Raw genomic sequence first — 18,907 nt, forward strand, 5'->3', positions numbered from 1 at the left:
AGCTAGCCCTGCAACTTGGATTTTTGTCCATGTCAAATGTTCATTATATTTGGTCAATACCCACATGGCATGATGGGAACACATCGCTGGCCACAATACGATCACTACCCCCCAAACAGTGCACCCTTTGGTGAGGTGCGCCGACCTGTTCAAGTCCCAATCCCCACAACGTTGCCTGTCTTTTGTTTTTTCTTCAACTATATGTTAACTGGTTGCTGCTTCTTCCTAAGAAATTGACATGACACTAGATCTAGCAAGTTTTGCCTTTTATGGATAAATTTTATACGGCACACAGTGACCTAATAGTACAAATAATACAGTTAAACTATGTTCCAACCACCAGGGTAAGTTTATGTCGTTGTAGTTTGTAGATTACTTCCATTCTCTCGTATTCGAGTCGGTTGAAGGTCTCAGATTCAACTCATGCGTACTATGACCACATATATATTAGTGGCGAGTTCAATATAGGGCTTAGTGTAAAGTGTCTATAGCTCATGCACATGAAGTACTGTGCTCGAACTCCTCGCTCCGCTTGTATAAAAAAGAAACAGCGGAAGTCGACAGATCGTGCTCAAAAACTCATCTGCATTTTTCAATCTGAGCCCTGTTTTCTTGAACGAGTTTGATATGAATACAAAATATACAAGTTTCCAGTTTTTATTTATCGGGCATTGATAAGTGGGCAAAAACAATGCAAACAGAAAATTGCAGCAGAGGGATAAGGAACTATTATTTGAAGAAATAATTAAACACATTTATCTGATAAACATATAAATATACATGAAATTTTGCTATACCCCTTACTAGTCTGATGTAGCAGTACGTGAATACAACACAAACCAACTCTAGGAAATGGACATAGAAATTGCTAGATGGAGCTGCTAAGATGCTGGATTGTTACTCGAAGATGTTGCTGTCCACCCGTTCTGTGTTCCGTTATCAACAGGCACCAAAACTCCCCACTTCCCCTCAGATTCCGAGGGTTCTATAACTTTAACAGATCCATCTGTCAGTCCAACAGCGAATTGGTACGGCTCCTGCAGATGTGCTGTTAGAGCCAGCGGGTACACGGTTGGGCTGTTGAAGGGCAAAATAGTTTAGATAATCAATAACTATACAATGGACGGTTCTAGCAGTAACAGGAGACAAATCTTTCTTCTTTTTCGTTTTTCAACTTAATCAATAGGTGATACACAACTTTGAATTCCTTTTACTTCAACTAATTCCTTTTTTCATACTAACACGGGGGGAATCTAGGTAAATTAATCAGATATAATTCGTTGATAGACCACCTCATAAACCAGTCATGGTTAAATGCCGTAATACCTGTTTGATGATGCTTGTGGTAAGTACACCGACATGGCAATACGGCATCTTAGTTTCAGACTATCAGCATCAAATACTCCAATATTACCATCAGTAAAAGCCGCATAAACTAGTTGACTACTGGAGGAATATGCTGCACAAGATATTGGCGCAGGCAGTACATCTTGTGGCATCCACTGCAATTTAAAGAAAAACAAATGAGGGGATTTGTTGTACACATAAACAAAAGTAACTCATCCAAGTAGTTTAATTACCTGCCGAATGCACTCTGACTTGGCCGCATCATATAGTGCTAGTTGAGTCTCATGGTATACCAACAATCGGACTTGATCAGAATAGAATTGCACATGCGTGTCACCAACAGGAGCCTTTCCAGCTGGCAACTGAAGTGGAACCGATTTCCTCTTATCCCATGTATCCATGTTCCAAAAGCATAGCTGCAAAATCATTTTCTTTATAAATCCAATAACTTGTAAACATCAAGTTGCACAGTAAAAGTATAAGAAGAGCTGTCACATACTTGAGCGTCGGCACCTGATGAAACCATGAGTTTAAGGCTGACAGAAAATGCTAAACCAGTAATGTGCTTCTGGTGGCCTTTCAGCTTTGCTTTGACCTAACAGAAGAGCAGCACGATTTACATTGGCAATCAACAAGAGCAATACAATCACTTGTCAACATATATAGAGATTCTTAAATCAATCACCTCATCAAGTCGAACATTGTAAATGTGGATAGTTGAATCTTCCATTCCTATTGCTATGATGTTATTATCCAGAGGATGAAATGACAGGTAGGTTGAGACTGGTGGAGGTGGCATGAAAGTTGTCATCACCTGCAAACCAAGAATTTTTCAACTCAAACATGCTTGTCAATTCAATACATGCAGAATCATGCAAACTGTAGCAGTTGATAGAAACTGTCATAGGATAGATCTGCACTATATCCGTATCAAATTACCTTAAAAGTCATCATATTGAACAGAGACACTTTTCCTCCACAGGCTGACATCACATAAGAATCATTTTTTGAGAGTGCAATGCATGGAACCGCTTCTTCAACATTTTCTGAGACATCATTGGTCATTAAAAGACCACTGTTGGGTTGCCAATGTTGGGGAACAACACTTGCTGTGGCCTTTTAACCCACAAAAAAGTCAGATAAGTTTTATGAAAGTTGTTAAACACATTATATGTTCATGCAATCGAATACATGCAGCTGAGCAAAGAGAGAAATATGTATTCATTTGTGTATTGACCATCACCTTCCCACTTGGATTTTGTTCATTGCGGCTCCACTTCCATAGCTTCTGCACCCCATTTGAACCGAGTGCCAGAATGCCAGAACCAGAATTTGTGTAAAGAAGTCGAGCAACCTTAACAAAAATTAAGACCATATTAATAAAATTATCTACAAACAACAAAAGAGGGAACTACAAAAAAAAAAACCAACCTTGTTAGCGGGATCTTTACTTTCTGGCATAGTAGCCACCCGACACTGAACCGGATCAACAATCTCCGCCAGTTCCCAACGTTTAATTTTGTCAGATACATCATCTAAACTTCTTCTCTTTTCCAGGCTTCTTGCCATAGAATCGGCCCTTGCCATAGAATCGGCCCTTGCCATAGAATCAGCTCTTGCCATAGAATCAGCTCCATTCTACAACAAATATGCAGCAGAATGAGATTCTAGAGCAGAACTACAGATAAAATATAATACAACTAGTTAATTTATTAAACTGAGTTTGGTGACAATGGCTACCAAATTTCAGTACTAACAAGATTCAATTGTACATTGGTTTTTCAAGATGATGCCAACCAGTCAATCAAAATTAAGTTCTCAAAAAAAAAACATGACAAGACAATTTGAATGTGAATTGCATAATTTATATGACGTACAAGAATATGAGTCGGTCTGGCAGGAGAGCTTGTATCCATACGTTCCACTTTATTAATGGTTGGGTTGATGTTCGGAACCATAGAAGAACCAGATACCTGATTAATGTACATGAATACATCAAACTCTCAACAAAGAGCAAATCTATTTTTCAAGAAACAGGAATGTACAAACGAATGAAAGGGTTATCATGGAATCAGAAATAAAAACCTTCATCTCAATAGGTGCTCTGGATACTTCATAAGATCGAGTTTCAATTGCTCTTAAGGATCTGAAACCCTCAGCATTAGCAAGAACTTTGATTCCGTTGTCAGCCGTGGTAGCAGCAAGCAAATTTCCTTCCTTATTGAATCTCAAACGGGGAAGAGTCTGAAGCAATCCCAACGTTCACAATCAATGAATAAAATCTCAAAACAAGGGAATCTTTTAATCAAGAGTATAAATAATGAGGAGTTTCACCAGAAGTCCACCCTCAGCATCTGTAGTAGTAAGGACATTTGTACTATCCATATCCCAAAACTTTATCTGGTTATCTTCACCAACAGCCAAAAAGTGATTTTTTGTTGTATCAAACTGCACTATCCTAGAAGATTTTTTTCGGAATCCGTTATATGTCCTCTTTATTGCCCCTTCACTTTCATTCCATTCAACGAGGAAAGAATCACCATCTTTACTAGTCCCACAAGAGAATAATCTGAGATTTAGGAGGATCAGTTATAACTCATACATCTTCACATGAACAGAAAAGTATGCGACAAAGGTACTTTACAGCATAAACCATGTGGATCTTTATAGCATAAACCATGTGGATAGTCCTATGTACCTATTTCCGTCATCACTGTATAGCATTGTGGTGCAACAGTGCCCAGGAGCATCATAGTCAACCCTGGAGCCCACATTGTCATAAAGCCAAGCTTTTATTTTCCCATCAACAGCAGTTGAAAATATGAACTGCAAAGATAAAAAGGTGGAATCAGGACATCAGTAGGATGCATCTTCACTGCAACCGCAAGAACAGCTTGATGCGACAACATTGTCTCTCATTTGTTGTTAGTTATTATAATAACAGTAAATGTAATAATTAGTTATCTTCTAATGACAACTTTTGTGAAATTCCACGCACATAACAAGATATATAACAATTGAATGTACAAGTAGCAAGGAATTCAAGGTAAACAAAGCAATCTGATATAAATAAGAAAGTATACCACTTCGAGCTATTTAGTTCTTTGAACAGTCACAAATGAACTCTAGTGCCACTGAACAGGCCATTTAACATATAAATAAAATTAGAGTACCCACATTCAATCAGTCATTTGAGAACTAGTAACATTAAGTGGCCATAACACATATGCAGACTTCAGCAAATGGACATGGCTTACCTGAATATTCTCCTTCTGGTGGGGGCAAATCGAGTAAACAGGTGCTTCATGACCTTCAAAGCAGAATAGTTTTGTTCCAGCCAAATCCCAAACCTATTAATGTTTTTAAACAAATAATCCATTTAATATTGATCAAGTTAAAACAAAAATAGAAGGCTGCGATATTTCATCCCCCACCTTTATCAGCTTGTCCTCCCCACACGTTATAAGACATAATTGCTTGTTTGGAAGAGAAAAGGCTAAGTCATTCACACTACCACTGTGAGCGTCAATCTATAAGAAAAACAAATCCAAACATCAGTCCAAACTAAAGTGGCAAATAATATATTCTTGATCTTGAATTAGCACAAAGTGAATCAAACATACCTCCAAATGTTGCCGTAGATCAGTAGGTCCTTGATAAGCGTACAAATGAACCAAGTGTTTGGTAAATGCAACACCTGTACAACAAATATACCCAGAATTATATCCAAATTTGCATTCAAAATATGCTAGAGATGCGCTGTAGTTGCACATACCGATTAAGCTTCCATCTTGATTCCATGATACACGGCTTACAGATATCGCTGTATCTTTGACCATAGCAACCTACAAGGGGCTAAAAGTTAACTGACAGAAGTGATCAATGCTCAATAATCAATTAATCATACATAGCGCAGGCCTCTTATAAAAACCATTAACTAAATATCATGACGACACCAATACTTTGAAAACAGATCGAACCTTCTAAGCACACATAAATATGATGGTTTTAAAGACGGGATAGAGAATACTGAGAGGATGTATAAGGTTCTGACTTAGTAATGAGATACACACCTGAAATGCATTAGAATAAGTAGTCATATTCCATACTTTGAATGGCTTTGACACTAGCCTCTCTCGCATCCCAACTTCCCATAGTGCAATTTCGCCATTACTACAGCCAACTATTTATAAACATAATTCTTAAGTAAGCTATGAATAGAAGTTGCATAAAAACAAAAAGTACAATTTATGTTAGGCGGTAAATAAAACCTACCAGCAAGTAATGTGTGGTGAGAAGGGTGGAAATCCATGCTTATCACAGTGAACCCTTGATGAAGAGTGCATGCTACAGTTCTCGGTAGGTCATCTAGTGACCAGGAAGCATGTTGGGGAGGGGGAGGATAACTGACCTGAATAAATGAAGTAGGAAGCTCCATAATAATTTGCAACAGTGGACTATCTAGATACAGAACCACAAAATGCAAGAAAGAGGGCATCCATAAATTATGCAGAAAATTTAATCTGTTCAATAATACCTCATCAACAGGTTGTGCAGATCGTAGGCGTTTCATTAGTTGCTCGTGATCTGAGTTTGGATAATCACCCATTCCAAGAGCATTTGACGGTGTTCTTGGATGCTTTAAACCAGAAACTGTTCAGGCAGCAAAGTTGTTTTCAATTACCAAATAGCTTGAAAAATATGAACTATATTCTGTTATCTGATACTTTAAGCAAGCAAAACAATGACAAGCAAGCTCAACAGTAAATACTTCTGGTGATAAATGAATTACTTATTCTTACTATGCTCAATAAACAAGCGGAATGACCAAGCACAAAAGAACTAATCTAGAAGAGTTTGTTTAACCTCCTTACTCCTTACTGACACAAATTTGTGACTATATTTTCTTCTTAAGTCTACATTATCACCTTATTAACATTGTGTTTCAAAACAAAGAATGAAAGTGAAATAAACATGGATCCAAAAAAATATTCTTCAACTTTTGTTAAGCTGTAGCCTAAATTTCAGAAGAATGAAAAACACACCTTGACTGGGCTGAACAGGGAAGGGTGAAGCAGCAACAACAGCTGATTGCACAGACAAGGAAGGATTAGCATTTGACATCCATCCTGCTAAATTTGCATTAGCTGCAGCCGCAGCAGCCGGCGGAAAAGGCTGTACATGACAGCAGCGGAAAAAAAACATATTGAAACATCACAACGTCAGCTTAGTTGAAAGAAATTTCAACATCTATAAAATTATGACGAAGGATATGAACATACTCCACCAGGTGCTCCTAGAGGAGCATAAGTTGGCTTCGCAAGAGCTGCAACCGGAAGAGTAACCGGCGTGGATGCACGAGCCCCATTTGTCGGAGAACACGAGTGATCCATGAATAAGGTTTTAATGTCAGGATTTGGCCTTGGGTTCTTGCACAGCTGGTGCTGCCAATTTAGACTGCAATAACCATAATTTAATGCTTCACAACTTTTACAAACTGTAATCAATGATATTGACTGCGAGATCTACCTTCATACAAAATACAAAAGTGGAAAGGCATTACAAACACCAAAGTACCTTTGATTAATTAGAGTTCGCAAGCGTGAAGCCTTTAGAGTGGGTAAACCAAGCTTCTCTCGGAAAAGAGGATTTGCTTCTATCAACTTTTTAAGCTCTACTAGCATTATGCTTCTAGCTGACTTAGTATCACCATATTTCGATAACTGCTCATTTTCTCTGCATCAGATTAAAATTAAGAGTTTTAAATCCCCAATTTGCATCTTCCTCAAATTGCACAAGTTTTAACCCACAGATAAACCCTTTAACATGTTATAAAACCCAACCTACATACGCATTCAAAATAACCTAAAACATGATTCACCTGAAGTTTTCGAGAGTCAAAAGATGCGTAATTTCCTTGTACAATTCTTCATTAAACGTTGAGAACACTTTCAAATCCTTCACCAGTATCTCAACTGCCTTAGCTCTGTCATTCCTGACATCATTCCCAACACAAAAAAACCCATCACCAAAACACAAACAATTAACACATTCCACAAAACAATCATACATGCATACACACAGAGAAAAACAGAAATGATCAAAATCGAAACCTGTCAAGCGCCTCGAGATACTTCTGCTTTCGAACCTCAAAGAAAATCTTCATCGAATAGCGATTCTCATCGACCTTGGTGAACCCAGAGAGGTACTTCTCGACCTCATCCCACTCTCCCGCCAGCGCCTTCTCCTCGAAGTACTTCATGTTGAAGAAGTATCCCGATTCCTGCTCCAGCCTGAGCTCCCAACCAATTCAAATTTTAAACCATAAACCGCTAAAATTAAATCAAAACCCCCAAAAATTGAAAAGTATAAAAAAAAAAAATGCCCACCTGTGTACGGACTCCTTGAATTTCTCTTCCTCCAGAAATTGCAGGATCAGGAACACCAGTTCTCTGCTCAAAGACGACATCTTTGTTTCTTCGGCCGTCGATTTCAAATCTCAAGCTCGAAACTTTCGGTTCGCGGGGGAGGAGGCGGCGGAGGAGAAATGGGTGGAAACAGCGGCGTCTTGGGTGGAGGTGGGCGGTTTTTCAATCGGTTTTTAGGGCAAGTGAAAAGGGTCTAGGGTTTCAGGTTCCATGATTTGGCGTTCAACGACAACAGTGCAGAAGCACAACGAGAGAAAAGGAGAAAAAGATAAAGAGGAGAGAGAGAGGGAGAGTGAGAAATTAGGAGTTGCTCGCACTTTCTTCGATGCGGTTTGCAGGGTCTTTGTTTTGCACCCACCTATCAGCCATCACTGATAACTTATCACTGAAAGTGCGCGATTGATAAGCAGGTTGATAATAAGCAGAGTAGCTTATCTACAGAGTGGGGAACCAAGAACTGTGAGGCGCAGCGCAGTGGGTCATCATTTCGTAAAAGGAGATTCCACTTGGTTAGGGGCGGTTATTGGGTGCGGCGCTGTAACCGTGAGGACCGTTGAAGCTGTGGTTGTTGTGTAGACGTGTCAGAATTTGATGGGTTGGAGAGATGTGGTAGGTGGGAGGGGACAGTAGATGATTGGTGTCCTGAAAAGGAGGTTTCGGTTCCGGAATCGAAGCTGAAAAATCAAATGGGATTGAATATACGGGGTCACGTCCACCACTTCCCATTTCATTGTCGGGTGTCTACGTGTCAAGCTCTCCACTTGATGTCCTACCAGCGACACACGATTGCAACCTTTGTTAAATGTCAAATATAAAGCGTCAAATTTTTATTTAATCGTGGATACAAATGTTAAATCCTTTTTTTTTTTTACACCAACTCCAATTTTTGGGGTAAGTTTATTTTTCTCTTCTATTCCCTCCTCATTTCTCTCCAACTTTTGTTTTAAAGTGGGTTAAATGTTAGAACCTAATAAAAACTCAAATTTCCCTCAAAATTTATCCCAAAATTAGTGGTGAAGCCAACAAGTGAGGGTGAAATTTGGCATTTAAAGCCCAAATGCCAAGCTTTGACGTGTGCACGCTCGGCACGCGCCAAGCCCAGTAACAGAAAAGTTGCGCCCATGTGGGCTGGTCGTCCACTTGTATGATGGCAATCATGAGCCTAATGGCTCTTTTTCTGATTGTGCGGCCACAATCAAATGGGCCATTAGTTCATCCAATGGTCCACATTCAAACTTTTTTTTTAGTTTTATATTTATATATTTATTGAATCTAACGGCTAAGATCGAACATAATTAAATCCAACGGTAAAAAAAATTTAACGACCCAAATTTTAATTCAAAAGCTAAAATAATTAAAAAAATTATTTAACTCAAAATCTCCCAAATTTAGTGATTTTTCAATATTTATTGGAATCTAAATATTTTTTAAGTTAAAATGTTCATAAAATTAAATTAGGATAGTGTACATAATTTTTTTTTTAAATGCTTAAAAAAATTAGCCTAAATTTATTTCTTAATAATCTCAGGCTAAAAAATTTAGGCCTGAAGGATTGGAGTAGAAAAACTGTTTCTGGGTTAAAACTTAAATTTTCTGAGTTAAAAATTTTAGATTTTAATCCAAGGGTTGGAAATGGGGTTAATGCATGTGTATTTATTTTGTAATTAACATTGGGCCTCATAGTTACTATAACTATTAAAATATAATTAGAATTATTTTATATTTTATATTTTATTAGTCAATGAGAGCCGTACGTTAAAAATTTTAATTATATATATTTGATGTCTTCTTTCTTTAAATATATTGCATTAAAAGTTTGCTCATAGTAGGATTCTCTTATCTCGAGATTCTCTCCCCAACCCATCCTTCTCTCTCATTTTTCTCTTTTGTCTTTCCGTTTCTATGAAGTCAACACAAGATGTTGATGTTCCATCATAAGTGTTTGAATATAAAAGGACTGAAAAGAAAAAGAAAAAAAAAAAAAGATAGAATCCGGATCCATCTTGCAGATATGCCGTTTAGGTCCGCAACTCTCCAACAAAAACCACCTATGCCATTGCCGAAATTCATCCTTTGATGCAGTGACTTCTTAACGGGCTGAATACGATTTGTCAACTAAAAAGCAAAAGAGCTAATATGAAATCCAAACAAGAATAATTCCATTTCAAAAAATTATTTTATCTTCCATGAAAATAAAACAAAACCCTAATTCTTCTTGAATAAATCTGCATCCTTCATGTACTTGGTTTTGAATTTGTAATTTGGCGATCGTTCTCCAGATGAACACTCCTTGGCTCTAAGTCTTATATTTGGGGCTGCACTACTTTTGTTTGTGTCATCCCTTTGGAACTGGTTGCTCTTGTGACCTTTTTATTTTAATATTTTTTTCTGATAAATATATAATCACATCCGCATCCATGTTATTTGATGAATTAATCAAGACAGTTGGATGTCATATAACCTAAAAACTCAAAAACAGTAAAAATATTTGCCCACAACCCAAAGAAATGTTTCAAACTTTATGCTTTTGAACAAATTGTGGCTCAAGTCTTCGGCCTTGCTTGCCTCAAGCTTGGCCCAGCCCTGATGGGCAGGTTTGGTTGAAAGAGAAAAATGAATTGTAAACATATAAGGTCATCTCCAACTAAGGGTTGGGCAGATGGCTCGTTTTAACCCTCTGGCCTTCTAAGAAATTAATATTTTAATGAACAATATAGGGCCATATTTACCTCCGTCTCCAACCGAGGGCCGAACATAATTTATTATTTAAAAACTACAAATTAAATTCAAATCCAATAGCTAAGTGACGTCAACTAGCCGTTGGATTTGAATTTTTCTTTTGCTATAAATAAGGTGGATATTGGGCTATAATTCACACAACTTTAAATTCAATCTATTTAAATTCAATCTCTTTCAATTCAATCTTTTTTAATTCAAGTTTGCAATGAATTCCAACTTTGAATCCTCTTCAGATTCCAACTGGAGGTCCTCATCCAATTCCAAATTGGAAGCAAAATGGGCGCAAATGAGACGAGAAGATGAGGAGTCTGATGAAGAAGTTCAAGTAAGGCGCAACAAACAAAACAGAGCAGCAGTCATGGCTGCGACCATGATGTGTTAGCCAACTGAGGAACAACCTCAATGGGGTGGCCCTATTGTTGGTCACTCTTACAAACCACGAAACAGAGCGATGTCGCATGCCAATCTGATGAACAACTACTTCGACCCCAACTCGGTGTACACATAAGAGGATTTCAGACGTCGCTTCCGGATGAGGCGTCATGTCTTCAAGCATTTACTTCGTGATGTCCAACACGTCAATCCATACTTTCGACAAAAGCGAGACAGAGCAGGTCGCCTTGGTTTCTCACTTCATCAGAAGGTTACTGTTGCACTCCGAATGATGGCATATGGCTCCCCAGCTGATTCGATGGATGAAACTTATGGTATGTTTGAGTCTACATACCTTGATACTCTTGAACAATTATGTGACACAATTATTCAGGTTTACAACGACGAGTACCTCCGCAAGCCAAATCAAGAAGATCTGAAGCGGCTCATTCGCAAAGCTGAAGACCGCAGGTTTCCGGGCATGATAAAGTCATTAGATTGCATGCATTGGGATTGGAAGAACTGTCCCACCGGATGGCAATGAGGCTTTAGCGGAAGGTTGAGAAAGCCAATTATTATGTTAGAGACGGTTGCCTTATATGACACATGAATCTGGCATGCTTTCTTTAGAGTCCCTAGATCCCAAAATGACATTACAGTTCTTGGGTATTCACCCCTCTTCAATAACTTGACAGAAGGTAAAGCATCCCAAATTGACTGCTACATCAACAACTGTCAATACAATATGGGGTATTACTTGGCAAATGACATCTACCCAAAGTGGGCGACACTTGTTCAAGCAATTCCAAACCCTAGGAATGACACAAAAAAGTTGTTTACCTTACACCAAGAGGCATACCGGAAAGATGTTGAGAGAGCTTTCAGTATTCTACAAGCACAGTAGAAGATCATTAGCGAACCGGCAAGAGGGTGGAGTTGATAAAATTTGGACTCCATCATGATGTCTTGCATCATAGTACACAATATGATAGTGGAGGATGAGCGAGATGGGTATATTGATGGAGAGTCAGATGACGACCAAGAAGATCCAAATAGGTCAAGAAGAGTTCGTACAAAAATATATGATGGGCATAATTTGCCTTTCAATCCAAGAATTGGTAGTATCTCTATAAATGAGTACATGAGGCGCTATAGAATGATATGTTTTCATGCCACAAACAAGTACCTACAATAGGATCTTGTTGCACATCTTTGGCCCAAAAGAAGTATGGAGGAGTAGGCGTTTAAGTTTTATGTTGTTAAATGTTTTTAAAAATATTGTTTAAGTTTCATGTTGTTAAATGTTTTTTTTTTTATGTTGTATAATTTGTATGTTGGTTAATGTTATTTAATGTTGTTTCATGTTACTTAATTTAATTTAATGTTGTATAATGGCTTAGGAAGTTATAGGAAAAAAATATAATTTTAAAAAAATAAGAAACAAATTTTGTGAAATAGAAGTTATAGGAAAAAAAATAGAATTTAAAATAAAATGAATCAGATTTTGTGAAATAAAAGTTATAAGAAACTTTTTCTAAATAAAAAATAATAATAAAACTGTAAAAATAAAATAAAATCAAATGCAACGGCTAGCTGACATTAGCTAGCCGTTGCATTTAAATTTTAGCTAATCGACAGGAATGCAGCCAGCCTTCCAACCCTTTCAGATTCTGTGGGACCCTTTCAGATTCTACGAGCCATCTAGCCTAATCTTCGGTTGGAGATGGTTTTCAGACTATTTTCAGCACTCTGGCCTTCTGGATCCTTTGGTTGGAGATGGCCTAAGGTAGTGTAAGCATAGTGGTATTTCGAAAATAATAGGACATGGCAACATCATGCTTGTGTTGGTTTCGCTGTATTTCAATCATTGAACTGAATTTGAGTTTACGTTGTTGTTTAATGTTATTTCTAAGGATGTAATCGTTTCCGTTAACACTAATAAAATTATATATCTTTTGGTGGAAAGAAAAACGTAAATTCAGGTAACTAATTTTATTTTAGGTGTAATTGAATTAATAGTTTCCATGGTGTAAAGGTAGTTGGAAGATAGCCAATGTTGTAAAAAATTAGGATTTTAAACCCATACCATGAAGTTTTTTAAAATTTATGTTCAAAATTAAAAATTTCGTCTAACTCTCGGTTTTTTTACCACAGAGCAATCCAATTAAGCCTTTATTTTATTTAACTTACCGGTATACCCATATTTGGGCCGCGGGCCGGGAAACCCATATGCTTTTCAAGCAAACCCGTATCAGCCCATACCCGAAATCTAAAACCCTGGAAAAACCCTTCGATAGAACAGGACAGTCCTCTTCTAAACAGATAAGAGAACTCCAGTCTTACTCCAATGGCGGCGAAGAAGCGGGAGAAGAGCTCGCCAAAGAAGAGGAAGCAAATCCCAGGCAATAAGCCGGAGACCAACAGCTCGACTTCCAAGAAGCCCAAGCTCCTCGTCTCCAAGCCCTCAAATCCTCGAAGCACCGACTTCAAGAAACCCCCCAAACCTTTCAAGCCCCGAGAACCGGGACTCGATCATGAGAAACAAGTTCCGCTTTCGAAGCAAGAGGGCCGCCTCCGTGCCAAGGTCGATATCTGATCAACGTGAACGAAATAATTGGGTTTTTTTTTTTGTTTCCAGCAATAAGAATGTGCTGCTGAGTTTTGTTTTTTAATGATAAATCGGCAATTTTGATTTGTGGGTTTTTGTTGCAGGAGCTTGCAGAGGCTAGGAAGAAGAAGCGGAAGCGTCATTACAATTTAGAGCAAGTGAGTGTTTGTTCCCCCTTTTTTCTTTCTTTTTTATTCTAAATTGTTTGGATATGCATTTGAATTTGCAAATGATTAACACTATGTTTGGACGAGGGAAACAAACTTGGAATTTGGGTAAAAGTCAGAATTTATAAATTGACATGCACCAATTCTTTTGTTCGGATTCATAAACATAGAAATTTTGAATTTTGAAAAAAAAAAACTTGGAATTTGGGATCTCCAATTCCCAAGTTTAAATTCCAGGTAAATAGGTGTTATTTCCCAAATTCTATGATTGAGAGTTTAAAAATAACAAATTCCATATTCAATTCTATTGTTCTTTTAGGTTAACCAAACAAGAAAATTCACAAATTCTAGTAAATAAAATCCTGTCATTTCAACTACCGTCATTTTAAAGTTCCTTAGTAATCTTAAATTTCTTCATCCAAACATAGCGTAATAGGAAAAGGAAAACATCAATAGGTATTGGTTGTGCTTGTTTGTCATAATTCGAATGTTAATCAGTAGATGAAACTTGGCCTTTTCTTATAACATGCAAAAATGTGCACCAGGCTTGGTACTCACTCCAAATTACTTCATTTTTTAGCTCAAAACAACTAGCACCGCCTCGTTAAATTCACGCTTCATCTCAAGCTATCATTCATTGTGTTACATGTGCAAAGACAACCCCTTAACTTAACCACATTTAAATCCTCAAACTACGAGCTTATTGTGAAAATGGGGTGAACCTTGTTTTACCCCTTATTTTAATAGGAGCTGGCACATCTGTGGGAAAAGATGCGGCAACGAAATATTTCCAAAGAAGATCGATCCAAGTATGTAGTTATAATGCAATTCTACCTCAATCAGCCCTCCTTATAGCTACATTCTTCATTTGCTTATTCTTGTTATCTATGAACCTTGGTAAGGTTGGTGAGTGAAGCGGTAGAGAAAATGAAGGGGAAAATTCCTGAAATCGCAAGCTCCCATGTGTCTTCTCGTGTTCTGCAGGTTTTTATCTTCATGTATCAAATACTTTGAAGTTTGAAGTTTTTGTTTTCTTTTAGTAGCCTGTATTTATGTTCTCCTTTTACCTTAGACTTGCGTTAAGTACTGTTCACAAGCGGAAAAGGATGCAGTTTTTGAGGAGCTTCAGCCACATCTTCTTACTCTTGCATGCAACACGTATGCTGTTCATCTGGTGACCAAAATGTTAGACAATGGTATGGTTCAGCTTAGAAGTATATGTGTATAAACTATAGTCTTTGACTTTCATACATATTTATTATAGTTTGAATATCGTTGGTAGTGCACAACCTTTTAGTTTCTGAGAAATTATTAAGTTGTTACCATTTCTTTATTTGGAAGCCTCCAAAATGCAGCTAGCGGCATTTATCTCATCTCTCCGAGGACATGTTGCTTCCCTTCTTCGTCACATGGTTGGTTCTGTAGGTATGTTAGATGCTCTCTGCAGTACTTGGAGATATATCTCACAATATCCAACCAACCATTTTTGTTTCCTTTCTCAAACTCTAAGCAGTTATAATATTATTGCTATTTTCTAAATCCTCTTATAGTCGTTGAGCATGCATACCAATTGGGAAATGCAACTCAAAAGCATGAACTTTTGGTGGAACTATATTCTACGGAGCTTCAGTTGTTTAAGGACTTGATCTCGAAGAATGAGGGCAGGTAAAGGAACAGCTGTAGAATCATTTTACACAAATGTAATGTTATCACATTCTCATTGCACTTTGTATCAAATTTCAGGTTACTAGATATAATTTCAAAGCTAGATCTGCAGAAATCTTCGGTGTTGCGGCACATGACCTCAGTGATTCAACCAATTTTAGAGAAAGGAATAATTGATCACTCTATAGTACACAGGGTGTTGATAGAGTACTTCACAATAGCTGAACAGGTGTGATTGAGATAGTAATTGCAGATTATCATTTCCTGAACATTCCAATTCCTTGGCCTACGATATAGGCGTTTACTTTTAATTTTGTCTCCCCTTTCTAAATATCAAGTTTTTGGTTTTAAGTTCTCTGCCACAGATGTAATTAAACAGTTGTCGGGCCCACTTCTTGTTCGGGTGATCCACACAAAGGATGGATCTAAGGTTGGGATGCTCTGTGTCAAGCATGGCAGTTCAAAGGTTGATTGTTTTCATATCAAGTGCAAATTGATGTCAGTTGACTATATGTGTTGGAATTTTGGCTACTAATCTACATTATCATTTAATTTCATGACTTGTATTTAGGAAAGAAAGAAGATAATCAAAGGAATGAAAGGCCACGTTCATAAAATAGCTCTTGATCAAGGTGGAAGTATGGTAAAGCTTTAGGAGACTTTATTTATTTTTTTCCTTTTTCATTATTTTAGCGTTAAATTTGTGATTTCCTGCATTCATTTTTTTATTTCTATACTTCTTTCTGTATTGTTGCAGTTGTCTTCGTAAAGCTTACTATAATATTGTGCATATCTGAAATTAATACACTCTATACTTCCCAGGTGCTTGTTTGCCTCGTTTCAACTGTTGATGATACGAAGCTTACTACAAAGGTCTGCTTTTCTTGTGATGTTTGTTGCAGATAAGGTTTTATTGTTATTATTAATATTTTCACAGCGGGGGGTGGTGGAGGGAGAGGAGGGGGGTTGTGGTATAAACAGATTTCTGGTGAACCTTTCTAATTCAGTTACTACTTTTTACAGGTTGTCATTCATGAGCTTCAAGAAAATCTAAAGGATCTTGTTCTTGATAAGGTTGTCATTTCTATCTACCGCCTAAAGGCTTGATCATGTTTTCATATCTACAATCTGTAGTAACCCTATTTCAACTTACTCTCTACATTCCTAAGAGATGTTTTTCTGTTTGCAATCTTTCAGAACGGAAGGCGCCCATTACTGCAGTTACTTCATCCAAATTGTTCACGGTATTTGACTCCCGATGACCTGGCTTCCCTCAGTTTGTCTATCCCTTCTCTTTCCAACAAGGTAGATCTTTTATTCTCTTTTTGTAGAAATTAGAAATGTATTTGGCTAGTGATTCATATGCGCGAGAACTTACTCTATTTCCATCTATTCCTAGGTTGAACATGACAATTCCGAGACAAAATCTTCAAAGGTTAACAACTCTGGTGAAGAGGGCAGTAGTGATTTGGAATTAGATGAAGCGGATACGAATGCTGAGGATGGCCTCCACTCGGTTGAAGGGGGAAAAAAGGATCCTGCCATTCGAAGGCAGGAGTTGTTAGTCCAGAGTGGGCTGGCTGAGGTTTATTGCCTTAACACAAAACAGTTTAACCAGAGATATTATTAGTGAAGTTGATTTGAAATTCAGCTCGACCGTTTTTTATACTAAGACTTGGACTTTGATGGGGTATGCATTGCAGAAGCTAGTTGATGTATGCATTACAAGTGCCGGGGAATTGCTTAGATCAAATTTTGGCAAAGAAGTCATATATGAGGTACATATTTCACTAGTTCCGTTTAATGCAGATACTTTAAACAGTGAAAAAATTTTAGCGTTCAACCCAATTTCCTGGCTCCGGTTCTCAAATGTGCAGCTTGAAATGTTGGAGAAATTTCGACACCGTTTGATTTTCGTGTGTTTTTAACTTTTGAATGTTTTGCAGGTTGCAACTGGGGGTGCCGGTGGAATTCTCCACCCAACTTTGGATGACAAGTTGAGTGAGTTATATGAAACTATAGCATCTCTTGTAGCAGAACCGAAATCCCAAGAATCCAAAGAGGACTCAAAAGAGGAACACATCCTTGAAAATTTCCATTCCAGTCGGACCATAAGAAAATTAATCCTGGACTGCCCCACATTTGCTTCCACTTTGTGGAACAAAGCACTCAAAGGAAAGTGTGAGTTGTGGGCCCAAGGTCACAGGTCAGCCTCGTTGTCTTGTTTCCCAGTATTATGATGCTTGTGACTGAGCATAAGAAAGCATGTGATTCTTTCTTTTGTACTTTTTTGTAATTTTCTTTTCGTCTTTTCACATGCAAGTTCTCGATAACATTACTCTTTAGAGAATAACACTTCAAACCCAATAGTTTAGAGAAAATACTCAACGGACTTGATAATGGGCGAAACATTTCACAATAATAATCAATCAGAGCACGACAAGTGGATATATGAGTTGTTTTTTCTTCAATTGAGCTACTGAATTGTTTTTGTACTATACTTATAGTTGTCGGGGTGTTTTTTTTTTTTTTTTTTTTTTTTTTTTTTTTTTTTTTTCTAATTTGTTATTTTTTTTCTCCGTGATTGCAGCGGAAAGGTAATTGCTGCATTCTTAGAATCATCAGACTCTAAGGTAAATCAACTGGCAAAGAAAGAGTTGAAGAAGTTGATAGACGGTGGCATTCTCAAAATGCCCGATCCAAAAGTAGCCACCGGAAAGAAGGAATGAGGAAGTTGTGGTCTTCTATAGTCCCCGAGCTAAAACACAAAGTGACCCCAGCTCCACCTCCACGCCACCTGCCGGCATAGCTCTTTTGACTGAATGTAGCTAAAGGCCAGCTTAAAAATTTTGTATTGAGTGTATCTCTTTATATTTATACAATTTTGTAATGTGGTTGGTACAATCTAGGAAAATTATACATTTTGGTTTTGGTTAGCAAGATTCTGCGCATTCTAGCCAAAATGATCCATGAGATTAGCGTAACTATTCACTTTGGTCTAGATTTGAAATCAATAAAAGTGGTCTTTGAGTTTGTCCATCATTAATCATTTTGTCATTCGGCTAAAAATTCTGTTAAATAAGGATTAAATTGACAAAAATACTTTCAATTTTTATCAAACAATGGGCTAAAATGATTGGATAAAAATAAGGGTGTTTTTGTCTTTTTATTTTATTTAACGCATATTACCAAAATGATTGATAGTGGACAAATTCAGGAACTAATTTTGTTTATTTTAAATTCCAAGTACCAAAGTGAGGAGTTATGCAAATTTCAAGAACTATTTTAGTTAAAAAGCCTTCAACATATTTATGCAAATCCTACTTACTATGATGTTATTTACTTAGGGCTAGTTTGATATTGTTGTGCTTTTTAAAAATATTGTTTCTGCTGTACTGTGAGAATAAACAGCCGTAAAATAAAGTTGTAATGTAGGGATAATGGTTGTAATTTTGTAAAATATGTTTGGTTATACTTGCCATTTGAAAATTTCATTGAATGCGAACTGATTACTATGCTTTGAAATAAAAAGCATTTTTTTAGAAGCATAGTAGACTCTGGTTATACTTTCCTATGTTTTT

At 37.3% G+C, this 18,907-nt stretch overlaps 3 protein-coding genes across 4 annotated transcripts; 2 read left to right on the top strand and 1 right to left on the bottom strand.

Moving 5' to 3' along the window:
• Window positions 1-705: 705 nt before the first annotated feature.
• On the bottom strand, window positions 706-8,132 carry LOC137730876 (topless-related protein 2). 2 transcript variants are annotated; one of them, XM_068469869.2, is made up of 25 exons: window positions 7,737-8,132; window positions 7,461-7,640; window positions 7,229-7,342; window positions 6,925-7,083; window positions 6,630-6,804; window positions 6,393-6,522; window positions 5,885-6,000; window positions 5,623-5,758; window positions 5,421-5,530; window positions 5,123-5,192; window positions 4,971-5,044; window positions 4,782-4,877; window positions 4,605-4,697; window positions 4,046-4,173; window positions 3,682-3,916; window positions 3,433-3,591; window positions 3,225-3,320; window positions 2,779-2,985; window positions 2,591-2,701; window positions 2,287-2,463; window positions 2,033-2,161; window positions 1,847-1,942; window positions 1,581-1,763; window positions 1,327-1,502; window positions 706-1,077 (listed from the first exon to the last, which is right to left on the bottom strand). In XM_068469869.2, exons 1-25 carry the CDS (start codon window positions 7,814-7,816, stop codon window positions 882-884), a joined length of 3,426 nt encoding a protein of 1,141 aa, XP_068325970.2. In that variant the 5' UTR covers window positions 7,817-8,132; the 3' UTR covers window positions 706-881. The 2 variants fall into 2 exon arrangements, with proteins under 2 accessions (XP_068325970.2, XP_068325968.2); XM_068469867.2 differs by having other exon boundaries at window positions 4,971-5,192; window positions 7,737-8,090.
• Window positions 8,133-11,046: 2,914 nt separating this feature from the next.
• On the top strand, window positions 11,047-11,430 carry LOC137732658 (uncharacterized). The gene has a single exon (XM_068471958.2). It carries the CDS (start codon window positions 11,047-11,049, stop codon window positions 11,428-11,430), a length of 384 nt encoding a protein of 127 aa, XP_068328059.2.
• Window positions 11,431-13,184: 1,754 nt separating this feature from the next.
• On the top strand, window positions 13,185-18,368 carry LOC137731851 (pumilio homolog 24). Its single transcript, XM_068471094.2, has 17 exons — window positions 13,185-13,470; window positions 13,599-13,652; window positions 14,409-14,470; window positions 14,564-14,645; window positions 14,734-14,857; window positions 15,003-15,086; window positions 15,212-15,326; window positions 15,405-15,555; window positions 15,679-15,792; window positions 15,898-15,969; window positions 16,149-16,199; window positions 16,350-16,400; window positions 16,524-16,631; window positions 16,726-16,911; window positions 17,030-17,104; window positions 17,273-17,532; window positions 17,917-18,368. The coding sequence occupies exons 1-17, from the start codon at window positions 13,234-13,236 to the stop codon at window positions 18,053-18,055; spliced, it is 1,965 nt and encodes a 654-aa protein (XP_068327195.2). The 5' UTR covers window positions 13,185-13,233; the 3' UTR covers window positions 18,056-18,368.
• The last annotated feature ends 539 nt before the right edge of the window (window positions 18,369-18,907 follow it).

The sequence above is a fragment of the Pyrus communis genome, chromosome 16, assembly GCF_041283825.1.
Source record: "Pyrus communis isolate YQ-2024b chromosome 16, ASM4128382v1, whole genome shotgun sequence".
In the NCBI taxonomy this organism is placed as follows: Eukaryota; Viridiplantae; Streptophyta; class Magnoliopsida; order Rosales; family Rosaceae; genus Pyrus; species Pyrus communis.

Bases quoted from the DNA above. Each gene is read 5' to 3' on its own strand.
- LOC137730876 (XM_068469867.2), bottom strand. From the start codon at position 7,816: ATGTCGTCTTTGAGCAGAGAACTGGTGTTCCTGATCCTGCAATTTCTG. The intron at 3,321-3,432 runs GTTTTTATTTCT...TACATTAATCAG, and splicing joins GAGCACCTATTGAGATGAAG to GTATCTGGTTCTTCTATGGT. The intron at 2,702-2,778 runs GTTGGTTTTTTT...ATTTTTGTTAAG, and splicing joins GTAAAGATCCCGCTAACAAG to GTTGCTCGACTTCTTTACAC.
- LOC137732658 (XM_068471958.2), top strand. From the start codon at position 11,047: ATGAGGCGTCATGTCTTCAAGCATTTACTTCGTGATGTCCAACACGTC.
- LOC137731851 (XM_068471094.2), top strand. From the start codon at position 13,234: ATGGCGGCGAAGAAGCGGGAGAAGAGCTCGCCAAAGAAGAGGAAGCAA. The intron at 15,087-15,211 runs GTATGTTAGATG...ATCCTCTTATAG, and splicing joins TCACATGGTTGGTTCTGTAG to TCGTTGAGCATGCATACCAA. The intron at 16,912-17,029 runs GTTTATTGCCTT...TATGCATTGCAG, and splicing joins TCCAGAGTGGGCTGGCTGAG to AAGCTAGTTGATGTATGCAT.